General features: G+C 40.6%; 1 protein-coding gene across 1 annotated transcript in view; it reads left to right on the plus strand.

The window, feature by feature from the left end:
• Window positions 1-112: 112 nt before the first annotated feature.
• Window positions 113-19,269, plus strand: part of pex14 (peroxisomal biogenesis factor 14) — a 115,378-nt gene continuing 96,221 nt past the window's right edge. The window contains exons 1-2 of the mRNA XM_014145823.2: window positions 113-375; window positions 12,738-12,782. Of these exons, the coding sequence (XP_014001298.1) occupies window positions 340-375; window positions 12,738-12,782 (81 nt within the window). The 5' untranslated portion in view covers window positions 113-339. The remainder of the gene's footprint in view (window positions 376-12,737; window positions 12,783-19,269) is intronic.

Here is a 19,269-nt window from a genome sequence, read left to right on the forward strand (position 1 = left end):
ACCTTAATTGGGGAGGACGGGCTCGTGGTAATGGCTGGAGAGGAATGAGTAGAATAGTATCAAAAACATTTGTAAAACATTTTTATAGTATCAAATACATAGTTTGATGCCATTTCATTGGCTCCGTTCCAGCCATTATCATGAGCTGTCCTCCCTCAGCAATCTCCACTGATTTATACATATATAATTAGAAAATAATATATACTATATTGCCTCAACATAATAGAAAGAACGAAATAAAAATAAAAACATAATGTCCGAGTTTTAGTAGTCGTCCTTATTCAGGCCTAAGCAATCGTTCCCGAATTAATCGATTAGACGAGGAGTAGGCTGGGAAAGATGGCATCTTCTGAACAACCTGATCCGCAAACACAGGTCTCTATTTATACTTTCATACCTTATATAATGGTTTGTAGTTGCATATTGCACTTCCTTGAACCTATGAATTACATTTGCTTGAACCTATGAATTAGCTATGATTAAGCTAGACAGCTAACGTTAGTTGCTGCTAGCTAACGTTAGTAGCTTGCTAGCTCGAAAAAGTTTCAATGTTTCTGTGTTGACAGGTGAAGGCCACGAAACTACCCATACTTTCTATACATGTGAAAGTCATGTAGCTATCATGGTGTCTAGGTAGGTAATAGTTCAACGAGAATCGCAAATGTCAATGCTCTAGTTAGCGAAGTAATAGCGCTCGAAAACCCTTCTCCATATGTAGGGTTTTCAGCGTTTACATTTTCCCACGTTTGGCCCCATGCGAACTACAATTTCGACCTGTTTTAGAACGCAAATAGTCAAAGCTTTCAAACCGGTTTTCTAAACATATGTTGACATGCCCCTTATCTTTCATATCAGCGAGAAATAATCTTTCAAATAAAAAATACACACGTATACCCTTTACAGACAGACTTTACGGTATGTTGCCTGTAAAAAATGTATAATGGTCAATGTTATTTTTTTTGAGTCCAATTCATTTACCACAGTCTTGCCAGGATAAGCATTTTATATCTCCATGCACATGCTGGGAGGAGATGTAGTCCCATGTGGGTGGACTATTTTAATAAAGCCATTGAATATACACCATAACCAAAATACCCATTATTAATTCATTTAGGCAGGTCCTAAGAAACATACGACAAATAAAATGTATTTTCAAAAGAATAGAATGGCATATGCACATGAAATCAATAGTTATTTTGTTAATTAAATAGACATGACAGACTTACGCTAACCTGATCACAGTCAACACACAAAGGCTAAGAATATAATGGAAATATAAAATACAAATCAAATTTTTCCCACACAACTTGTGTCACGACAACGTGTGGAACCCCTGTCATATAAAAAAAGCGATATGTTGAAAGAGAACCCAAGGCAAGCCCTTGCCTTTTTGATCCACGTTTCATCTCTTTCCTGCTAGAGGTCGACCGATTAATCGGAATGGCCAATTAATTAGGGCCGATTTCTAGTTTTCATAACAATCGGTAGTCTGCCTTTTTGGACGCCGATTATGGCCAATTACATTGCAATCCACGAGGAAACTGCGTTGCAGGCTGACTGCCTTTTACGCGAGTGCAGCGTCAAAAGGACCCAGTAGGTTGCAAGGAGCCAAGGTAAGTTGCTAGCAAGCATTAAACGTATGTTATAAAAAAACAGTCAATCTTCACATAATCACTAGTTAACTACACATGGTTGATGATATTACTAGGTTAACTAGCTTGTCCTGCGTTGCATATAATCAATGCGGTGCCTGTTAATTTATCATTGATTCACAGCCTACTTCAACTTCGCCAAATGGGTGATGATTTAACAAAAGCGCATTGCTGAAAAAAAGCACAATCTTTGCACAAATATACCTAACCATAAACATCAATGCCTTTCTTAAAATCAATACACAGAAGTATATATTTTTAAACCTGCATATTTAGTTTAAAGAAATTCATGTTAGCAGGCAATATTAACTAGAGAAATTGTGTCACTTGCGTTCAGTGCAAGCAGAGTCAGGGAATATGCAACAGTTTATGCCGCCTGGCTCGTTGTGAACTAATTTGCCAGAATTTTACATAACTATGACATAACATTGAAGGTTGTACAATGTAACAGCAGTATTTAGACTTGGGTTGCCACACGTTCGATAAAATACGGAACGGTTCCGTATTTCACTGAAAGAATAAATGTTTTGTTTTCAAAATGATAGTTTCTGTATTTGACCATATTAATGACCAAAGCCTCGTATTTCTGTGTTTATTATAATTAAGTCTATGATTTGATATTTGATAGAGCAGTCTGACTGAGCGGCGGTAGGCAGCAGCAGGCTCGTAAGCATTCATTCAAACAGCACTTGACTGCGTTTGCCAGCAGCTCTTAGCAATGCTTGAAGCACAGTACTGTTTTTGACTTCAAGCCTATCAACTCCCGAGATTAGGCTGGCAGTACTAAAGTGCCTATAAGAACATCCAGTAGTGAAAGTTATATGAAATACAAATGGTATAGAGAGAAATAGTCGACGCGTCATAATTCCTATAATAACTACAACCTAAAACTTCTTAACTGAGAATATTGAAGAATTGGGAATATTGAAATACCAGCTTTCATATGTTCTGAGCAAGGAACTTAAACATGAGCTTTTTTACATGGCACATATTACACTTTTAATTTCTTCTCCAACACTTTGTTTTTGCATTATTTAAACCAAATTGAACATGTTTCATTATTTATTTGAGACTAAATAGATTTTATTTATGTATTATATTACATTAAAATAAAAGTGTTCGTTGTTCATTCAGTATTGTTGTAATTGTCATTATTACAAATATATATAAAAATCGTACGATTTAATCGGTATCGGCTTTTTTTGGTCCTCCAATAATCGGTAACGGCGTTGAAAAATCATAATCGGTCAACCTCTTTCCTACCCTCACTCTGCTTTGTGGTGTAGGGTCTTACATCAAGAGTATTTTCATCAAGGTAAAGATTGAAAGTATAGATTGCTATAATTTTCTAACACATTTTAGTCTTGTTGATATTTCCCACCATCCGCAGGATTTTGGAGTTGCCTATACGCGATCGAGCAAACTTATTGGCCTACACTTGATTTAGGCTACGTTATAGCATGCTAAATATTTCTGATCAGTGATAGATAAGCAAACGAATAGATGAGCATCCACCGCACTCCCACTTGCCCAGCTAGAAATCACATTGATTAAGTGTGTTGTTGAAATATAGTTTGATCTTTTAGAAATTAAGCAAATTGATTGCACCCAAATTGGCCATTTATAATTTAAAGGATTGATATGGTAGTCAACAAATATAGTACCCAACATCCATAAATTATTAAGACATGAATTCCCAAAAATGGTCAAATGCCACCCACACCCCCCCCACCCCCCCCCCACCCAAACTCTACACTAATCCCATCCCAAGACTAGTATACAATAGGAGTTGTCTCTGTCTGACAAGTAGTATGAAGCAGTGGCTTGGAGTATTGTTTCTTCATACCATATGGCCTAATGCATTTCCCTTAAATGTGGTGATGGTTAGGGTCCTTTTCCCTGTTCAGAGATGTTAGTCAATGAAGTCATTCACCTTATTTCCCATTATACAGTGTGATAGTATCAAGTTTTGATCGCTAAATTGAGCTGTTCCTGCTATACTGCCCACTCTTTTATCCAGTTTCCTGGTCTCCTGTGTTTATAAAATGGATTTGCAACTTTGGGTAGAAAACCAATAACTTTTGCTCATGACGAAAACAAATTGTGTGTTCATCCTCACAATTCAAAATAGTCCTCTATGAAAGCAATTCCAATCAAAGTTTATTGGTTGCGTACACAGTTTTGCAGATGTTATCGCAGGTGCAGGGAAATGCTTATGTTTCTAGCTCCAACAATGCAGCAATATCGAGAAATACAATAACAATACACACATTATCCAAAGGTAGAAAAATAACAAGAAATTAAGACCTATCCGAACGAGTGATGTCAAAATCCGGAATATAAATAAATATATATGTACTGTATGTGAATGGTGTGTATAGACTGTATGGACAGTATATGAATAGAAAAGGTGTGTACATATAGGATGAGCCAAGACTAAAATACAGTATATCAGTACCATTTGGACACACCTATTCATTCCAGGGTTTTTCAATTTTTTTTACTATTTTCTATGTTGTAGAATAATTGTGAAGACATCAACTATGAAATAACCCATATGTAATCATGCAGTAACCAAAAAACTGTTAAACAAATCAAAATATATTTTATATTTGAGATTCTTCAAAGTAGCCACCCTTTGCCTTTGACAGCTTTGCACACTCTTGGCATTTCTCAACCAGCTTCATGAGGTAGTCACCTGGAATGCGTTTCAATTAACAGGTGTGCCTTGTTAAGCTAATTTGTGGAATTTATTTCCTTCTTAATGCATTTGAGTCAATCGCTTGTGTTGTGACAATGTAGGGGTGATATACAGAAGATATCCCTATTTGGTAAAAGACCAAGTCCATATTATGACAAGAACAGCTCAAGTAAGCAAAGAGAAACGACAGTCCATCATTACTTTAAGACGTGAAGGTCAGTCAATCCGGAAAATGTCAAGAACTTTCAATGTTTCTTCAAGTGCAGTTGCAAAAACCATCAAGCGCTATGATGAAACTGGCTCTCATGAGGACCGCCACAGGAAAGGAAGACCCAGAAATACCTCTGCTGCAGAGGATATGTTCATTAGAGTTAACTGCAGATTGCAGCCCAAATAAATGCTTCAGAGTTCAAGTAACAGACACATCTCAACATCAACTGTTCAGAGGAGACGGCGTGAATCAGGCTTTCATGGTCGAATTGCTACCAAGAAACATGAGCTATGGACATTAGACCGGTGGAAATCTGTCCTTTGGTCTGATGAGTCCAAATTGGAGATTTTTTGTTCCAAACACTGTGTCTTTGTGAGATGCAGAGTAGGTGAACGGATGATCTCCGCATGTGGTTCCCACTGTGAAGCATGGAGGTGCTTTGCTGGTGACCCTGTCAGTGATTTATTTAGAATTCAAGGCACACTTAACCTGCATGACTACCTTAGCATTCTGCAGCAATACGTCCTCCCATCTGGTTTGCGCTTAGTGGGACTATCATTTGTTTTAACAGGACAATGACCCAACACATCCAGGATGTGTAAGTGGTATTTGACCAAGAAGGAGAGTGATGGAGTGTTGCATCAGATGACCTGGCCTACACAATCACCTGACCTCAACCCAATTGAGATGGTTTGGGATGAGTTGGACCGCAGAGTGAAGGAAAAACAGCCAACAAGTGCTCAGCATATGTGAGAACTCCTAAAAAGACTGTTGGAAAAGCATTCCAGGTGAAGCTGCTTGAGAAAATGCCAGGAGTGTGCAAAGCTGTCATCAAATATATTTTGATAGTTTAACACTTTTTTTTGGTTACTAAATGATTCCATATCGTGTTATTTCGTAGTTGTGATGTCTTCACTATTATTTTGCAATGTAGAAAATAGTAAAAATAAAGATAAACCTGTGAATGAGTAGGTGTCCAAACTTTTGTCTGGTACTGTTCATATAGTGGTGGGTAAAACAGTGTGTAAACATTATTAAAGTGACCGATCAACGACTCTATGTACATAGTTTATTGTAACCGGTGTGAAATGGCTAGCTAGTTAGCGGGGTGCGCGCTAATAGCGTTTCAATCGGTGACATCACTCGCTCTGAGACCTTGAAGTAGTTGTTTCCCTTGCTCTGCAAGGGCCGCGGCTTTTGTGGAGCGATAGGTAACGATGCTTCGTGGTAGGTAGTTGTTGATGTGTGCAGAGGGTCCCTGGTTCGAGCCCAGGTAGGGGCGAGGAGAGGGACAGAAGCTAAACTATTACATTAGCAGTCTCTAAGGTTCAGGGCAGGGTACAGTGTGGAAGCCGGCTAGAGATGATTGTTTATAAGTTTTACCTTCTTATCAACCTAAAATGCTTCAACCCAACTCCCCTTGAATAGTCTAATACATGCCAGCTCTCTGAGAGGGCTATTCCAATGGTGCAATACTCCAATGTCCTACAAGCCCAAGACTTTGATGGAGAATTGGACTAGTGACTGAAATGATTCATTTGAACATGGCAGTCTTATTGTTTTCAATACCATTATTAGAAAACATCTCTGTGCAGTAGGGCTGGGCGGTATACCGTATTTTATGATATTTACTTCTATACCGGTATTTGAATGTTTGTTAAATGTGATAAGCCATGTGTAAATTTTCATAGTTTACTTCGCTACTTGAGTCATCTCTCTCCGCTCTTTCTCTCCGTGCCACTTTCCACACAGACCTAGCCACAGACCAGTCCTACCCTGTCACTCAAGGAGCGTATTTGATGTTACTCAACCACGAGACACTTGCGTTCATTCTGCATGGCCAATGCAGCACATGCAACAATGTTGATCACAATGCTGTTTTCACTTTGCTTATTAATTTAAATCCACTAGCATTCTATAATTACACTATTAGTTTGTGTTTCTTACATCAGCAAACAGCAAGTTTGTCTTTTCTAAGCAAGTTGCCCTAAATCTTCTGAGGCGCTAATTGTTCGCCGCTAATGCTAACAGTCAAGTTCTTCCACATACCATTTCTGTATCGACTTCGCTTTTTGCACAGGGGCACTGTCATGCTGAAACAGGAAAGGGCCTTCCCCAAACTGATGCCACAAAGTTGGAAGTGTAGAATCTTCTAGAATGTCATTGTATGCTGTAGCGTTTAGATTTGCCTTCAATGGAACTTAGGGGCCTAGCCCATGAAAAACATGCCCAGACCATTATTCCTCCTCCAGCAAACTTTACAGTTGGCACTAGAGTTTTTCTGGAAATTTTCCATGGGAAGTTAAGTCCTGGAATTTGGGGAATTTTGCTTAAATTCATAAAAACAGTTAGCTTAACAGGGAACCTTTTTTTGTGGGATACACATAAGGCAATTCTAGGTCTTGTGGCATAACCTATCCCCAATTCAATGGAATTGCAACCCTCTGCATGCACAGTGTATTCTTCCGTCACATGTGCAGTGCACTCTTCCATCAATCACATGTACAGCTGATTCTCAAGATCTTGCATACTAATGAGATACTGCTAGACTGTCTGAGCCAAGGACTACATGCTTTCTGGTAAGTTTTGATTACAATACTGGGTGGGGTGAATATATTTTATGACATACATGATTTTTTGTTAACTAGTAGATAGTAGCCTACAGCAAAATGTTTAAATCATTTATAACTTGTTAACAATTTCTGCTAGTTAGTTTTTGCCATCATGTGGGTTTTAGCTTGCTTGAGCCTGCTAACTGAGGAGTGTTAATTCACCTGTTTCCATACATGTTTCATTTTAAAACATTTATCTTACAAAGGAGTTGTTTAATCTAACTGCTTAACTATTTGTCTGTACATGGAATTGTATTTGTTTTATTACTAATTTTGTTTTCTAATCTTTACAGGAAAGTGCCACAGTCTGATGTGAGGAGACATTTCACTCCAACTAATGTAGAAGGAAAAGCTGTGTACATTTGCAAATACTGTGCCAAATCATATGTGAAGAATGCAACAAAGATGCGGAATCATCTGGCCATGTGCATGAAGTTCCCTCAGCGCTCACAACAAGCAACCTCTGACAAAAGTCCCTCTACTTCTATTCGAGGTGAAAATGATGAATCAGACACCTTATCGATAGCAACAGCTCATAGTCCTCCTGGAATCAGAAGTTTTTGACTCAATGGAGGAACGTAGTCAGAGAAATGCTGATGAATGTCTTGCTCGAGCGGTGTATGCAACTGGTTCACCTCTGATGCTCACAGGCAATGTGTATTGGAAGAGATTTCTGAATGTTCTTTGCCTAGGATACACCCTCCAACCAGACATGCTTTATATACTCATTTGCTGCATGCGGAGTTCAACAGAGTTCAAGTGAAGGTCAAGCAAATCATAGAGAAAGCAGACTGTATTGCAATCATCTCTGATGGGTGGTCGAATGTTCGTGGGCAAGGAATAATTAACTACATAATCTCCACTCCTCAACCAGTATTCTGCAAGGGCATAGACACAAGGGACAACAGACACACCGCTCTCTACATTGCAGATGAGCTGAAGGCAGTCATCAATGACCTTGGATCACAGAAGGTATTTGCACTGGTGACAGACAATGATGCGAACATGAAGGCTGCTTGGTCTAAAGTGGAGGAGTCCTACCCTCACAGCACACCCATTGGCTGTGCTACTCATGCATTGGATCTGCTCCTCAAGGACATCATGGCACTGAAAACAATGGATACACTCTACAAGAGAGCCAAGGAAATGGTTAGGTATGTGAAGGGTCATCAAGTTATAGCAGCAATCTACCTCACCAAGCAAAGTGACAAGAATAAGAGCACTGCATTGAAGCTTCCCAGCAACACCCGTTGGGATGGTGTTGTCATCATGTTTGACAGTCTCCTGGAGGGAAAGGAGTCTCTCCAAGAAATGGCCATATCACAGTCTGCCAATATGGACAGCCCGATCAAGAGAATCCTCCTGGATGATGTGTTTTGGGAGAGAGTGGTAAGCAGCCTGAAACTCCTGAAACCTATAGCAGTTGCCATTGCACGGATTGAGGGAGACAATGCCATCCTGTCTGATGTTCAGACTCTGCTTGCAGATGTAAGAGACGAAATCCGTACTGCTCTGCCCACTTCACTGTTGCTCTAAGCAGAGGACACTGCAGTTCTTAAATGCATCAAAAAGCGTGAAGACTTCTGCCTGAAGCCCATACGCGCCGCAGCGTACATGTTGGACCCCAAGTATGCTGGCAAAAGCATCCTGTCTTGTGCAGAGATCAACAAGGCATATGGTGTCATCACTACTGTGTCTCACCACCTTGGCCTAGATGAGGGAAAGGTTCTTGACAGTCTGGCGAAGTACACTTCCAAGCAAGGGCTTTGGGATGGAGATGCAATATGGCAGTCGTGCCAACATATCTCATCAGCCACCTGGTGGAAGGGACTTTGTGGATCTGAGGCTCTTTCCCCCGTTGCCTCCATCATCCTCCAAATCCCACCAACATCAGCCACCTCAGAGCGCAACTGGTCCTTGTTTGGGAATACACACACCAAAGCACACAACAGGCTGACCAATACAAGGGTTAAAAAATTGGTGGCCATCCAGGCAAATTTGAGGCTTTTTGAGCCTGACAACGAGCCATCCTCAACAAGGTTGGAAAGTGACAGTGAAGATGAGACCTCTGAGTCTGATGTTCAATAGGTGGACATTGAGGAGGTCCAGGGAGCAGACGTGGAAGCCTTAGAGGAAAACAACCAAAGCTTTAGTTTCATTTCACAGATGTATGTTGAAAACATTTTTGGGAGATGCGATGGATCATTGGGGATCATTCAATATTCCCTTTTTGTTGTTCAGTGAAATCATTCCATGTGAAGAGTCAACTCATTTAATTAAAGTTCAATTCATAACTAAATAGTTTTTTAAAAATGTCTTTTGGAAGGATTAAGTCATTTGTAATTATTTCTACTGGTAAGGTAAAATGTTTATGTTTCTGTCTCCATATTATATGGCAAGTATATCCAATGCAAAAAACATCTACATTTAAATGGTATTAATATTATTTTCCATATATTTCTGTTAATTCCCACGGAAAGTTTCTACCTCTGAATATTCCCCAAAATGTGAAACCCTAGTTGGCACTATGCATTCAGACAGGTAGCGTTCTCCTGGCGTCCGCCAAACCCAGATTTGTCCGTTGGACTGCCAGATGGTGAAGCGGGAATCATTACTCCAGAGATCGCGTTTCCACTGCTCCAGAGTCCAATGGCGCGTGCTTTACACCACTCCAGCCGATGCTTGGCATTGCACATGGTGATCTTAGGCTTGTGTGCGGTTGCTCGGCCATGGAAACCCATTTAATGAAGCTCCCGACGAACAGTTTGTGTAATGAAGTTGCTTCCAGAGGCAGATTGGAACTCGGTAGTGAGTGTTGCAATCGAGGACAGACGATTTTTACGTGCTACGTGCTTCAGCACTCGGTGGTCCCGTTCTGTGAGTTTGTGTGTCCTACCACTTGGCGGCTGAGCTGTTGTTTCTCCTAGATTTTTCCACTTCACAACAGCACTTACAGTTGACCGGGGCAGCTCTAGCAGGGCAGAAAGTTGATGAACTGACTTGTTGGAAAGGTGGCATCCAATGACAGTTGAAAGTCACTGAGCTCTTCAGTAAGGCCATTCTACTGCCAATGTTTGTCTATGGAGATTACATGGCTGTCTGCTCAATTTTATACACCTGTCAGCAATGGGTGCGGCTGAAATAGCCGAATCCAATCATTTGAAGGGGTGTCCACCTACTTTTGTATATATTTTTTCCACATTTTGTTAATTTACAGCCTTATTGTAAAATTGATTAAATAAAATAAATTCCTCAGCAATCTACACACAATACCCCATAATGTGGAAACAGTTTTTTTCATTTTTTTTTCTCAAATGTATTAAAAGTCAAAGATACCTTATTTACATAAGTGTTCACACCCTTTGCTATGGGACTTCAGATTGAGCTCCGTTACCTCCTGTATCCATTGATCATCCTTGAGATGTTCCTACAACTTGATTTGTAGTCCACCTGTGGTAAATTCTATTGATTGGACATCATTTGGAAAGGCACACACCTGTCTATATAAGGTCCCACAGTTCACAGTGCCTATCAGAGCAAAAACCAAGCCATGAGGTCGAAGCAATTGTCTGTAGAGATCCGAGACAGGATTGTGTCGAGGCACAAATCTGGGGAAAGGTACCAGCACATTTCTGCAGCATTGAAGTTCCCCAAGAACACAGTGGCCTCCATTCTTAAAAATAAGTTTGTAATCACCAAGGCTCTTCCTAGAGCTGGCTGTCTGGCCAAACCGAGCAATTGGGGGACAAGGGCCTTGGACAGGGAGGTTATGAAGAACCCGATGGTCAATCTGACAGAGCTCTTGAGTTCTGTCAGAAACTTCCAGAAGGACAACCATCTCTGCAGCACTCCACCAATCAGGCCTTTATGGTAGAGTGGGCAGACAGAAGCCACTCCTCAGTAAAAGGCACGACAGCCTGCTTGGAGTTTTCCAAAAGGCACCTAAAGGACTCCGACCGTGAGAAACAAGATTCTCTGGTGTGATGAAACCAAGATTAAACTCTTTGGCCTGAATGCCAAGTGTCACATCTGGAGGAAACCTGGCACCATCCCTACGGTGAAGCATGGTGGTGGCAGCATCATGCTGTGGGGATGTTTTTCAGCGATTAGGGGCTGGGAGACTAGTCCGGATCGAAAGTACAGAGAGATCCTTGATGAAAACCTCATCCAGAGCGCTCAGGACCTCAGACTGGGGCGAAGGCTCACCTTCCATCAGGACAACGACCCTAAGCACACAGCCAAGACAACGTAGGAGTGGCAGACTTGAGGCTGTCAAAGGTGCTTCAACAAAGTACTGAATAAATGGTCTGAATACTTATGTAAATGTGATATTTCAATTTATTTGTCATAAATTTGCAAACATTTCTATAAACCTGGTTTTGCTTGGTTATTATGAGTTATGTGTAGATTGAGGGGGGGAAAAATGTAATCCATTTTAGAATAAGGATGTAACGTGGGGAAAAGTCAAGGGGTTTGAATACTTTCCGAATACACTGTAATGTAGCCTGCCTGGAGTGGACCTGGGTCCGAGCCGTAGTCGTGTCATGTAACAATATCCTACAGAATGTCAAAATGGAGACTAAGCCTATGCTTCAGGAACTACAAATACAATATAGCTGGTGCTGTATTACAGGAGTTTATCAGGTTTATGGCTGAAACATGACAAGTGAATGGAACTGTCTCAAGATTTTTTTTAAAACTAGAATAGCCTGAATATTTTGGGGGCCAATGATGTGCTTACTTTACATCAGCAACCCAGGAATTAGTGCAACATTTGCTTTGTCATCCATTGCTGTGAAGACCGAATCAACAGTGTCAGGCCTACATGCGGAACTGAGACAGACAAGATAACATAATTTGATTTCCGAAATGTAAATTATTCAGACCTTATCTTAAATGTCTTCTTCTACCCCATCATACCCTTCAGGCAGACCTGGGCCTCTGGGCTCTGGACTCTCCAAACGGAAATATCTTACATATTACCCTTTTGTATTATTATACACTAAATAAAATGACCTTACAATGTTAAGGATGTTTTGTTCTCCATTTTGTGAATGTTACCATTGTACTGTGTCACTATCCTCTTAATACAAAGTTGTTCTAATTAGGCTATTGATAGTTGGCCTATGCCTAATGTTGTTTTTGGAAACCCTTTTGATAAATTAGGCCTAGATTTTGTACTAAGATATTTAGTCTTCACAGGGTGTTCTACATAAGTCTAGGCCTAAGCTATTTCTTATCTGACCAATATACTAAAGATCTAAAGGCCTAGCCTAAACCTTTTTATAAATAATCCTTAACCTGCTTTTCTATACAATTTGTGATCTATAGAGATATTTTGTTCAGGATGCTGTAATTCGCATGTTCATCTAACCTAGGCATCTCGGATTTTCAAGCATGTGCCGACTGTGTACAGAGATAGCCTATTCAGGCTACATGAATGTCCCCTGTGGCAGTGTACTTCTGAGTATCATTTGCTGAAATATTAGACAAATCCAACCCGCACTCTCCACATTGCCAGTAGGTGGAGCTCTAATCCAAGCATCTGTTCATGTTTTCAGCCTCGTGCTCCGTCCAGAGATGACGTTGCCCCCAGAGAAGCAATGGTAAGACGACATCACTGTGTTCTGCACAACTAACCAAGTGAAACCCTCCACTGTTTACTGGCTTATTTCTTGTCCTATTCCCACTAAGCAGAGAGTGAACACAACGCCCTATTCAATCAAAACTAAGGCTAAACAGGATTTCTTTTTTTTAAGATAAGTCAAAAATTACTGTTTTTCATGAGAACATGTTTAGATAGTTCGACACTGTTTTGTTGACTTTAAATGAAGCAATGTGAAATTAAATGACCCTTCTTATTTTCTGTAGACGTGTGTTACAGATTGGTATTGAATAGCTTATCTTTTTATTAGCTGTTGTAAGTCTCTTTCAAAGGGCCTACATTTTAATTGCCCACTACCACACCCTGTATCTTTACATTTTTTATTCCCTTAAAAGTCATGTCTGATTTTCCTCCTAAACCACAGATGAAAAGCGTTTTCCTTGCTAGTTGGTTTTTCTTAACAAATGTGTCCACTAGCCCTAATTTTATTTTGCATCAGAATCTGTGCTCCTTTCAAACCTTTCAGAACGCTGTTAAAGTACTGTTGTGTTTTTGTTTTGTTATAAGTTTAGAGGTACTGTAAGTGCAACAATTTAATGGCATGATGAATTGGCCATTTAAAACAAAGGAATAAAAAGGTGAACCTTGAACATGGCAATGATCATTTCAACACCAAACAACCACATAGGATATTGCTTGCATTTTAAATGTTGTATCCTAGGATATTTATTGTAGTCATTCTTTGTTTAGGTAGCCTCCTGTCCACACAAGGTGTCACTTACAGGATACATTTAAGTTAAGACAAACCTTGTCACACAGATACAGTATGTGAGCTGCGTTATCAGTCCACTTAAAAAAAAAAGGTTTTAAAGCAATGAATGTTCGTTCTGATCATGAACTTTGTTGTGGCTTGTAAGATGGAAGATTGTCCAGCTATCATTCATTGTTCAAGGGGACCAATTATCTGACAGTCACTTTGGAACCAGTGACTGTCTAATAGGCTTCTTAATATGATTCTTCTAGTGTTTTGTCTTTTGAGGAATAAAAAAAAGGGACTTTTTGAACTGTTCTGCTACATTGATACGTCCCTTTAAAATTAGGGGTCGATTGGATGTTTGAATTGTTGTACAAAGCTTTGATCTTCTACCATTGTGGTCCGATTGTGGTTCTAATGTGTGAGTAAGATTAATTCTACAGTTACAGAATGATGCAGAGACAGATTTTTCCTTTTTTTTAAAAATGTATTTCAAACAAAAGAACATTGATTGCAAAGTTAAACAAACCATACGACTCAATCAATGCACAAGGACTACTTTTAATGATTTCCACAGAAAACTTTACAGAAAGTAAAACAATTATTTGTTTAACTTTGCAATAGTTTTTGTTTGGCGTACATTTTAAACAAACCAATCTGAGTTTCAACATCATTCTGTTACTGTGGAATTGGCCAAAAGTGAAAAGTGGAGTGAAAGGTCTAAACTGCTTTCGATAAGCTCATGACTGAAGTCAGTGAGACTGTTTGGGCACTCTGGGTGCTTGCTATGGGTAAGCGTACCGTACCCACCACACTAGTAACCTAGTGGCACTAGTAGCCTAATATCTTACGCAAATGTCAACGCACTGGTGCTCCTCATAACAGGGATCCGATATGTATTCTTGAATACATCTGTGACACATTGTCTTAGTGTTCGCTCTTACGTTTCTCATTCGTTACTGCCGAGGCTGATTTAATCCTGTCCTGGGGTCATTGATTGTTGTAGTTTTCTCCTAGGCTTTATTTCAATTTAATTCATCTTTATCCAAGTGTGTTACCCCCCCTCTCCCCCATTCTTAAAAAGAGGATATATTCTTGTTATGAAGGTCCTGGTTCAAGACATGGTTGACATGTCCCCCCCCCCCCCTCCCTCCTCTTTTTCTCCTTTCTGTTTTTGATGAGCTGCTCTTTCCCAGTTAAGTGGATTATTACAGTAGGGATAATTCTTGTCACATGGCATTATTTGGATGAGGTGAATAATTGAAATTTGTGTCTGAAAGCATTTTATCTGGATGAGAGGAAGGGGACTGCTGGCAGGGGTTGGAGGGAGGAGGCTTCTAGGTGTGTGTGCGTGTGTGCGTGTGCGCATGCACGAGCATGCACACGTACGCGTCTGAGTGTCAGGCTAGGGACACCAGTCAATGTTAACAGGTTCTGACTCACCTCGCCCGATCAGCGGGCCCTGGCTCACCGAATGGCTCGGGTGAAGCCACTGCCACCACCGCCTCGGTCAGGGTGAGACGCTGAGAAGGAGCAGGTTTGGACCTGCAGTTTTTCTCTCAGCGGGCTGGCACAGACCGAGCGCTCCCTCCGGTTCACTGGAGTACTAGTCAGTCGCTCCCAGCTACCGCTGTTGCCTTGGGGGCTGGGGTTGTCCCTCTCATTCACTCGCCCGTCCCTGTCCTCGCTTTGCCACTGACTGCCTCTCCTTCTCGCCATCTTGCTTCTTTTACCCTCGTTGCCCCCCATCAAATATGTCCTTCCCCCTCCCAATGCTATCTAGTTCTCTGAAAAAAAACTCAAATCGTTGTCATCAGACAAATAGAAAGAACCATGTTTGTCAACCCCAGCTCGCACCATTCAATGTGGATATGCTAACGAGCATGACCTCTGGAAAGAGAAGAGGAGCAGGTTGTTTCAATCTCACTGGTTGGCAACTGTGTCTCCCATACTGTGTCTCTGCATAGGCTGGGGCTCTACATGATGCTGTGGAAGTGTTGTGTACAGCTGGCCCTCAGGGAACCCAGGGGGGTGTGTGTGTGTGTGTGTGTGTGTGTGTGTGTGTGTGTGTGTGTGTGTGTGTGTGTGTGTGTGTGTGTGTGTGTGTGTGTGTGTGTGTGTGTGTGTGTGTGTGTGTGTGTGTGTACAGTAGGCCTATGTGCGCATGTGTGTTTAGGGGTGGTAGGTTGGAGGAGCAGAGGGAGGAGGTAATGGGAGGGGGGGGTAAGTTGTAAGAAGAACATCCCGGTCTCACACAACTTCAAAAGCTCCCCTTCCCCAGGATATTAAGCGACTGTGATGAAAAATTTAGCGAGCGTTAAATAAGGCGCTTTGAAGTGATCTGTTTTGGCTCAGCAGTCTCTGAATTTCCGTAGCCCCTCTGCTATCACCATCATGCTAGCTAGCTAGAGAGAGAGAAAATAAAAATGCATAAAGCCCAGGAGTTGGGGGGGCTGACGAGATGCCAACGTATACGTTGGAAGTACTGCCAGTGGCATGGGTCAAGACTGCTTCTGCTCCCCCTGCTGTATCTCCACCACTTTCCTCCTCATTTTCCCCTTTTCTTCTGCTATTCTTCCCTGTCCCCATGAGCCCTGGCAGACATACAGTGCCATCAGAAAGTATTCACACCCCTTTTTCCCCCCACATTTTGTTGTTACAAAGTGGGATTAAAATAGATTGTTAACAAAAAAATAACAATCTACACAAATTACTCTGTCAAAGTGGAAGAAAAATTCAAACATTGGTTTAAAAAAAAGCAAATGTCTGTTGGAAAGCAGACTGAACCAGGTTTTCCTCTAGGAGTTTGCCTGTGCTTAGATCTATTCCGTTTATTTTTATCCCACCCAAAAATCCCTTGTCCTTGCTGATGACAAGCATACCCATAACATGATGCAGCCACCAACATGCTTGAAAGTATGAAGTGGTGCCCCAAACATAACACTTTGTATTCAGGACATAAAGTACATTTCTTTGCCACCAATGTTAGAGTTTTACTTATACCTTATTGCAAACAGGCTTCCTTTTCACTCTGCCAATAAGGTTAGTGTTGTGGAGTAACTACAATGTTGTTGATCCATCCTCAGTTTTGTCCTGTCACAGCCATTAAATGTCTGCCAATAGGTGCCCTTTGTGAGGCATTGGAACATCTCCCTGGTCTTTGTGGTTGAGTCTGTGGTTGACATTCGCTGCTCAACCTGAGGGACCTTACTGATAATTGTATGTTGGGGTAGAGATTTGAGGTAGTAATTCAAAAATCCTGTTAAACACTATTATTGCACACCGGGTGAGTCCATTCAACTTAATGTGACTTGTTAAGCACATTTTTACTCCTGAACCTATTTAGGCTTGCCACAACAAAGGGGTTGAATACTTATTGACTCAAGACAATTCAGATTTTAATTTTTAATTTGTAACAATAAAAATAATAATAATTCCACTTTGACATTATGGAGTATTGTGTGTGTGTAGGCCAGTAACACATTTTTCAATTTAATCCATTTTAAATTCAGGCTGTAACACAACAAAATGTTACTATGTGCTGAAGGCCATGTAGGTTCCTCAAATGCCTGTTTTGAAAACAACATGCAAAATGCAAACGAAGAATTGTTGAAATGTGTAAAACATTTAACAACTTTTTAAAGCGGCAAGCTATAAATTGAGGACAACAAATCTGACACCAATCAGATATGGGTGAATAATAGCCGACACATTGAAGTCACCTAGCTTGTACTAGGCTACAGTACTAGTTTTGTAATGGAGGAAAATCTTCTCGATTGAATAAAAAAACATAAGACAACATGTCTGAAAACAGGAAACCTCTCACTGATGTCACATTTATTTAGAAAGGCCTATGTGTTTTCATATAGAACAAACTGTTACAACACTCCATATTCCTTATTCCGACAGAATAAGCAATGATATTCAGTAATGGGTCCAGTAGGGTGTTACTTAGTCTGTCAGAAAACTAGGCTGCAATTTAGTTTGTCTAGGGAACCTTCCTTTTAGATTTTTCTTTTTTCCTCTTTGCTCATTACTTTAATTGTAATTGTAATCCTTTATTGGAGCTGTCCGCAGTAAAGGAGAATTATGGTCAGAGTGGGGGCGCGAGCCACAGAGATATTTCATGATTATTGGAGAAGACGGTCACTAGGTGGCAGCCAGTATTTCGGCCTTACTGTGATTACTGGGTTGGGAATTGATGATTGTGTGAGAGACTGAGTATGTGTGTTAGCTGGTGGTTCTAGCTGCTTCTACCCAAACACTCTCCGAGCTTTAAAAGATCAAAATTCAGTGCAAAAGCATCTGAATAACACCTGTCGCCTCATGCTCTATGTATTGTACGTCTGATATTTGTTCTGACGAGCTATGTTAGTGTTTGCTTTATAGACCTGTCCTTCGTATTGAGTGGAGGTCCTCTTTCGGGGCTTTCATGCACATTGAGCAGGAAAAAATAACTGTTTTGCAGAGCCGCCCTGGGGAACACAATCTATGGTATTTTGTGGGGCACACAATATACCATAATGCTATATTATTACACCAAATGGTGTTTGTGTTGTGAGAAACATTTTTTTTTCTCATTTGTTTCATTGCATTTTGTAACACTTGTCAAAGTTGTCCACTTAGTTGAGCGTACTTCTTAGGTCTTGGTGAACCTGTCTCTGAGACTCTATTTCTCTGAGTCGCTCTTGTTGTGCATCGATTCGATGTGTTTGTGTCAGTGGTTAATGATACAGGAAGGACCCACTGTTTTATTGTTGCTGTGTTGCACTTTTTTCCTTCCCCCTCACCCCCCTGGTAGCCTCCTTAGAGGACTCTGTATGAATTCTCACTGTCATGTCCAAGGACGAGTGGCGCAGGGTCAGCTAATTGCTTTTATGATTATGATTTCACGTCAGATTTATCGTGCATGCTCGGAGCACATCTTCCAGGTCTGCCGACACTGCTGGCTTCTCAAAATGAGTTTACTGCTCCTGGCTTGGACTTCTTGTTTAAAGGTCCAATGCAGCAGTTTTTATCTCAATATCAAATCATTTCTGAGTAACAATTAAGTACCTTACTGTGAGTTTTTTATTAAAATTGTTAAAAAGAAACAAAAATAGCTTCTTAGCAAAGATTAATTTCTCATGCAAGAATTTGAGGACTGTCTGAGAGTGGTCTGAGTGAGTGGCCTTATTGGACTTGTGTAATGGGAAGGAATTGTAACCTGAGAACTAGCTGTTATTGGCAGAGAGGTGTGATTATTATTTTTTTATTATTGGTCTATTGACTTATACCGTCTGGTGATGTCACCAGGCAGGCCAAAACTCCATCCCACCAAAACAGGCTGAAATTTCAGGTGGTCTTTTCAAACAACTCTTACACTAAAAAGGCATTACCATAATTTTCACAATTTACAGTATTATTCCAACCTCATAGTGTGGAAATGTGTATATATAAAACACAGGGAAATCACATTTTTGACTGCATTGGGCCTTTAAGTGCAGGTCACACTTTTTGACTCATTAGACCAGAATGTGGGTGAATCAGACAGGCTTCCCCACCCCCATCCCTTTTGGCCACAAAATGCTCTTTCTCCAGCGGGTTCTTGAACGTGAGAAATATTGAGGTCATGATGAAGGGATGACACAGACAAGGATTATTGCGCTTATAAAAAGGTTTGTTAATAAATCTTTCCTCTTTATTTCCGTGTGCCAAATGTCTTTCTGATGTTGGTGATTTTCTGATGGTTCCA

Source organism: Salmo salar, chromosome ssa15 (assembly GCF_905237065.1).
Source record: "Salmo salar chromosome ssa15, Ssal_v3.1, whole genome shotgun sequence".
Lineage (NCBI taxonomy): Eukaryota > Metazoa > Chordata > Actinopteri > Salmoniformes > Salmonidae > Salmo > Salmo salar.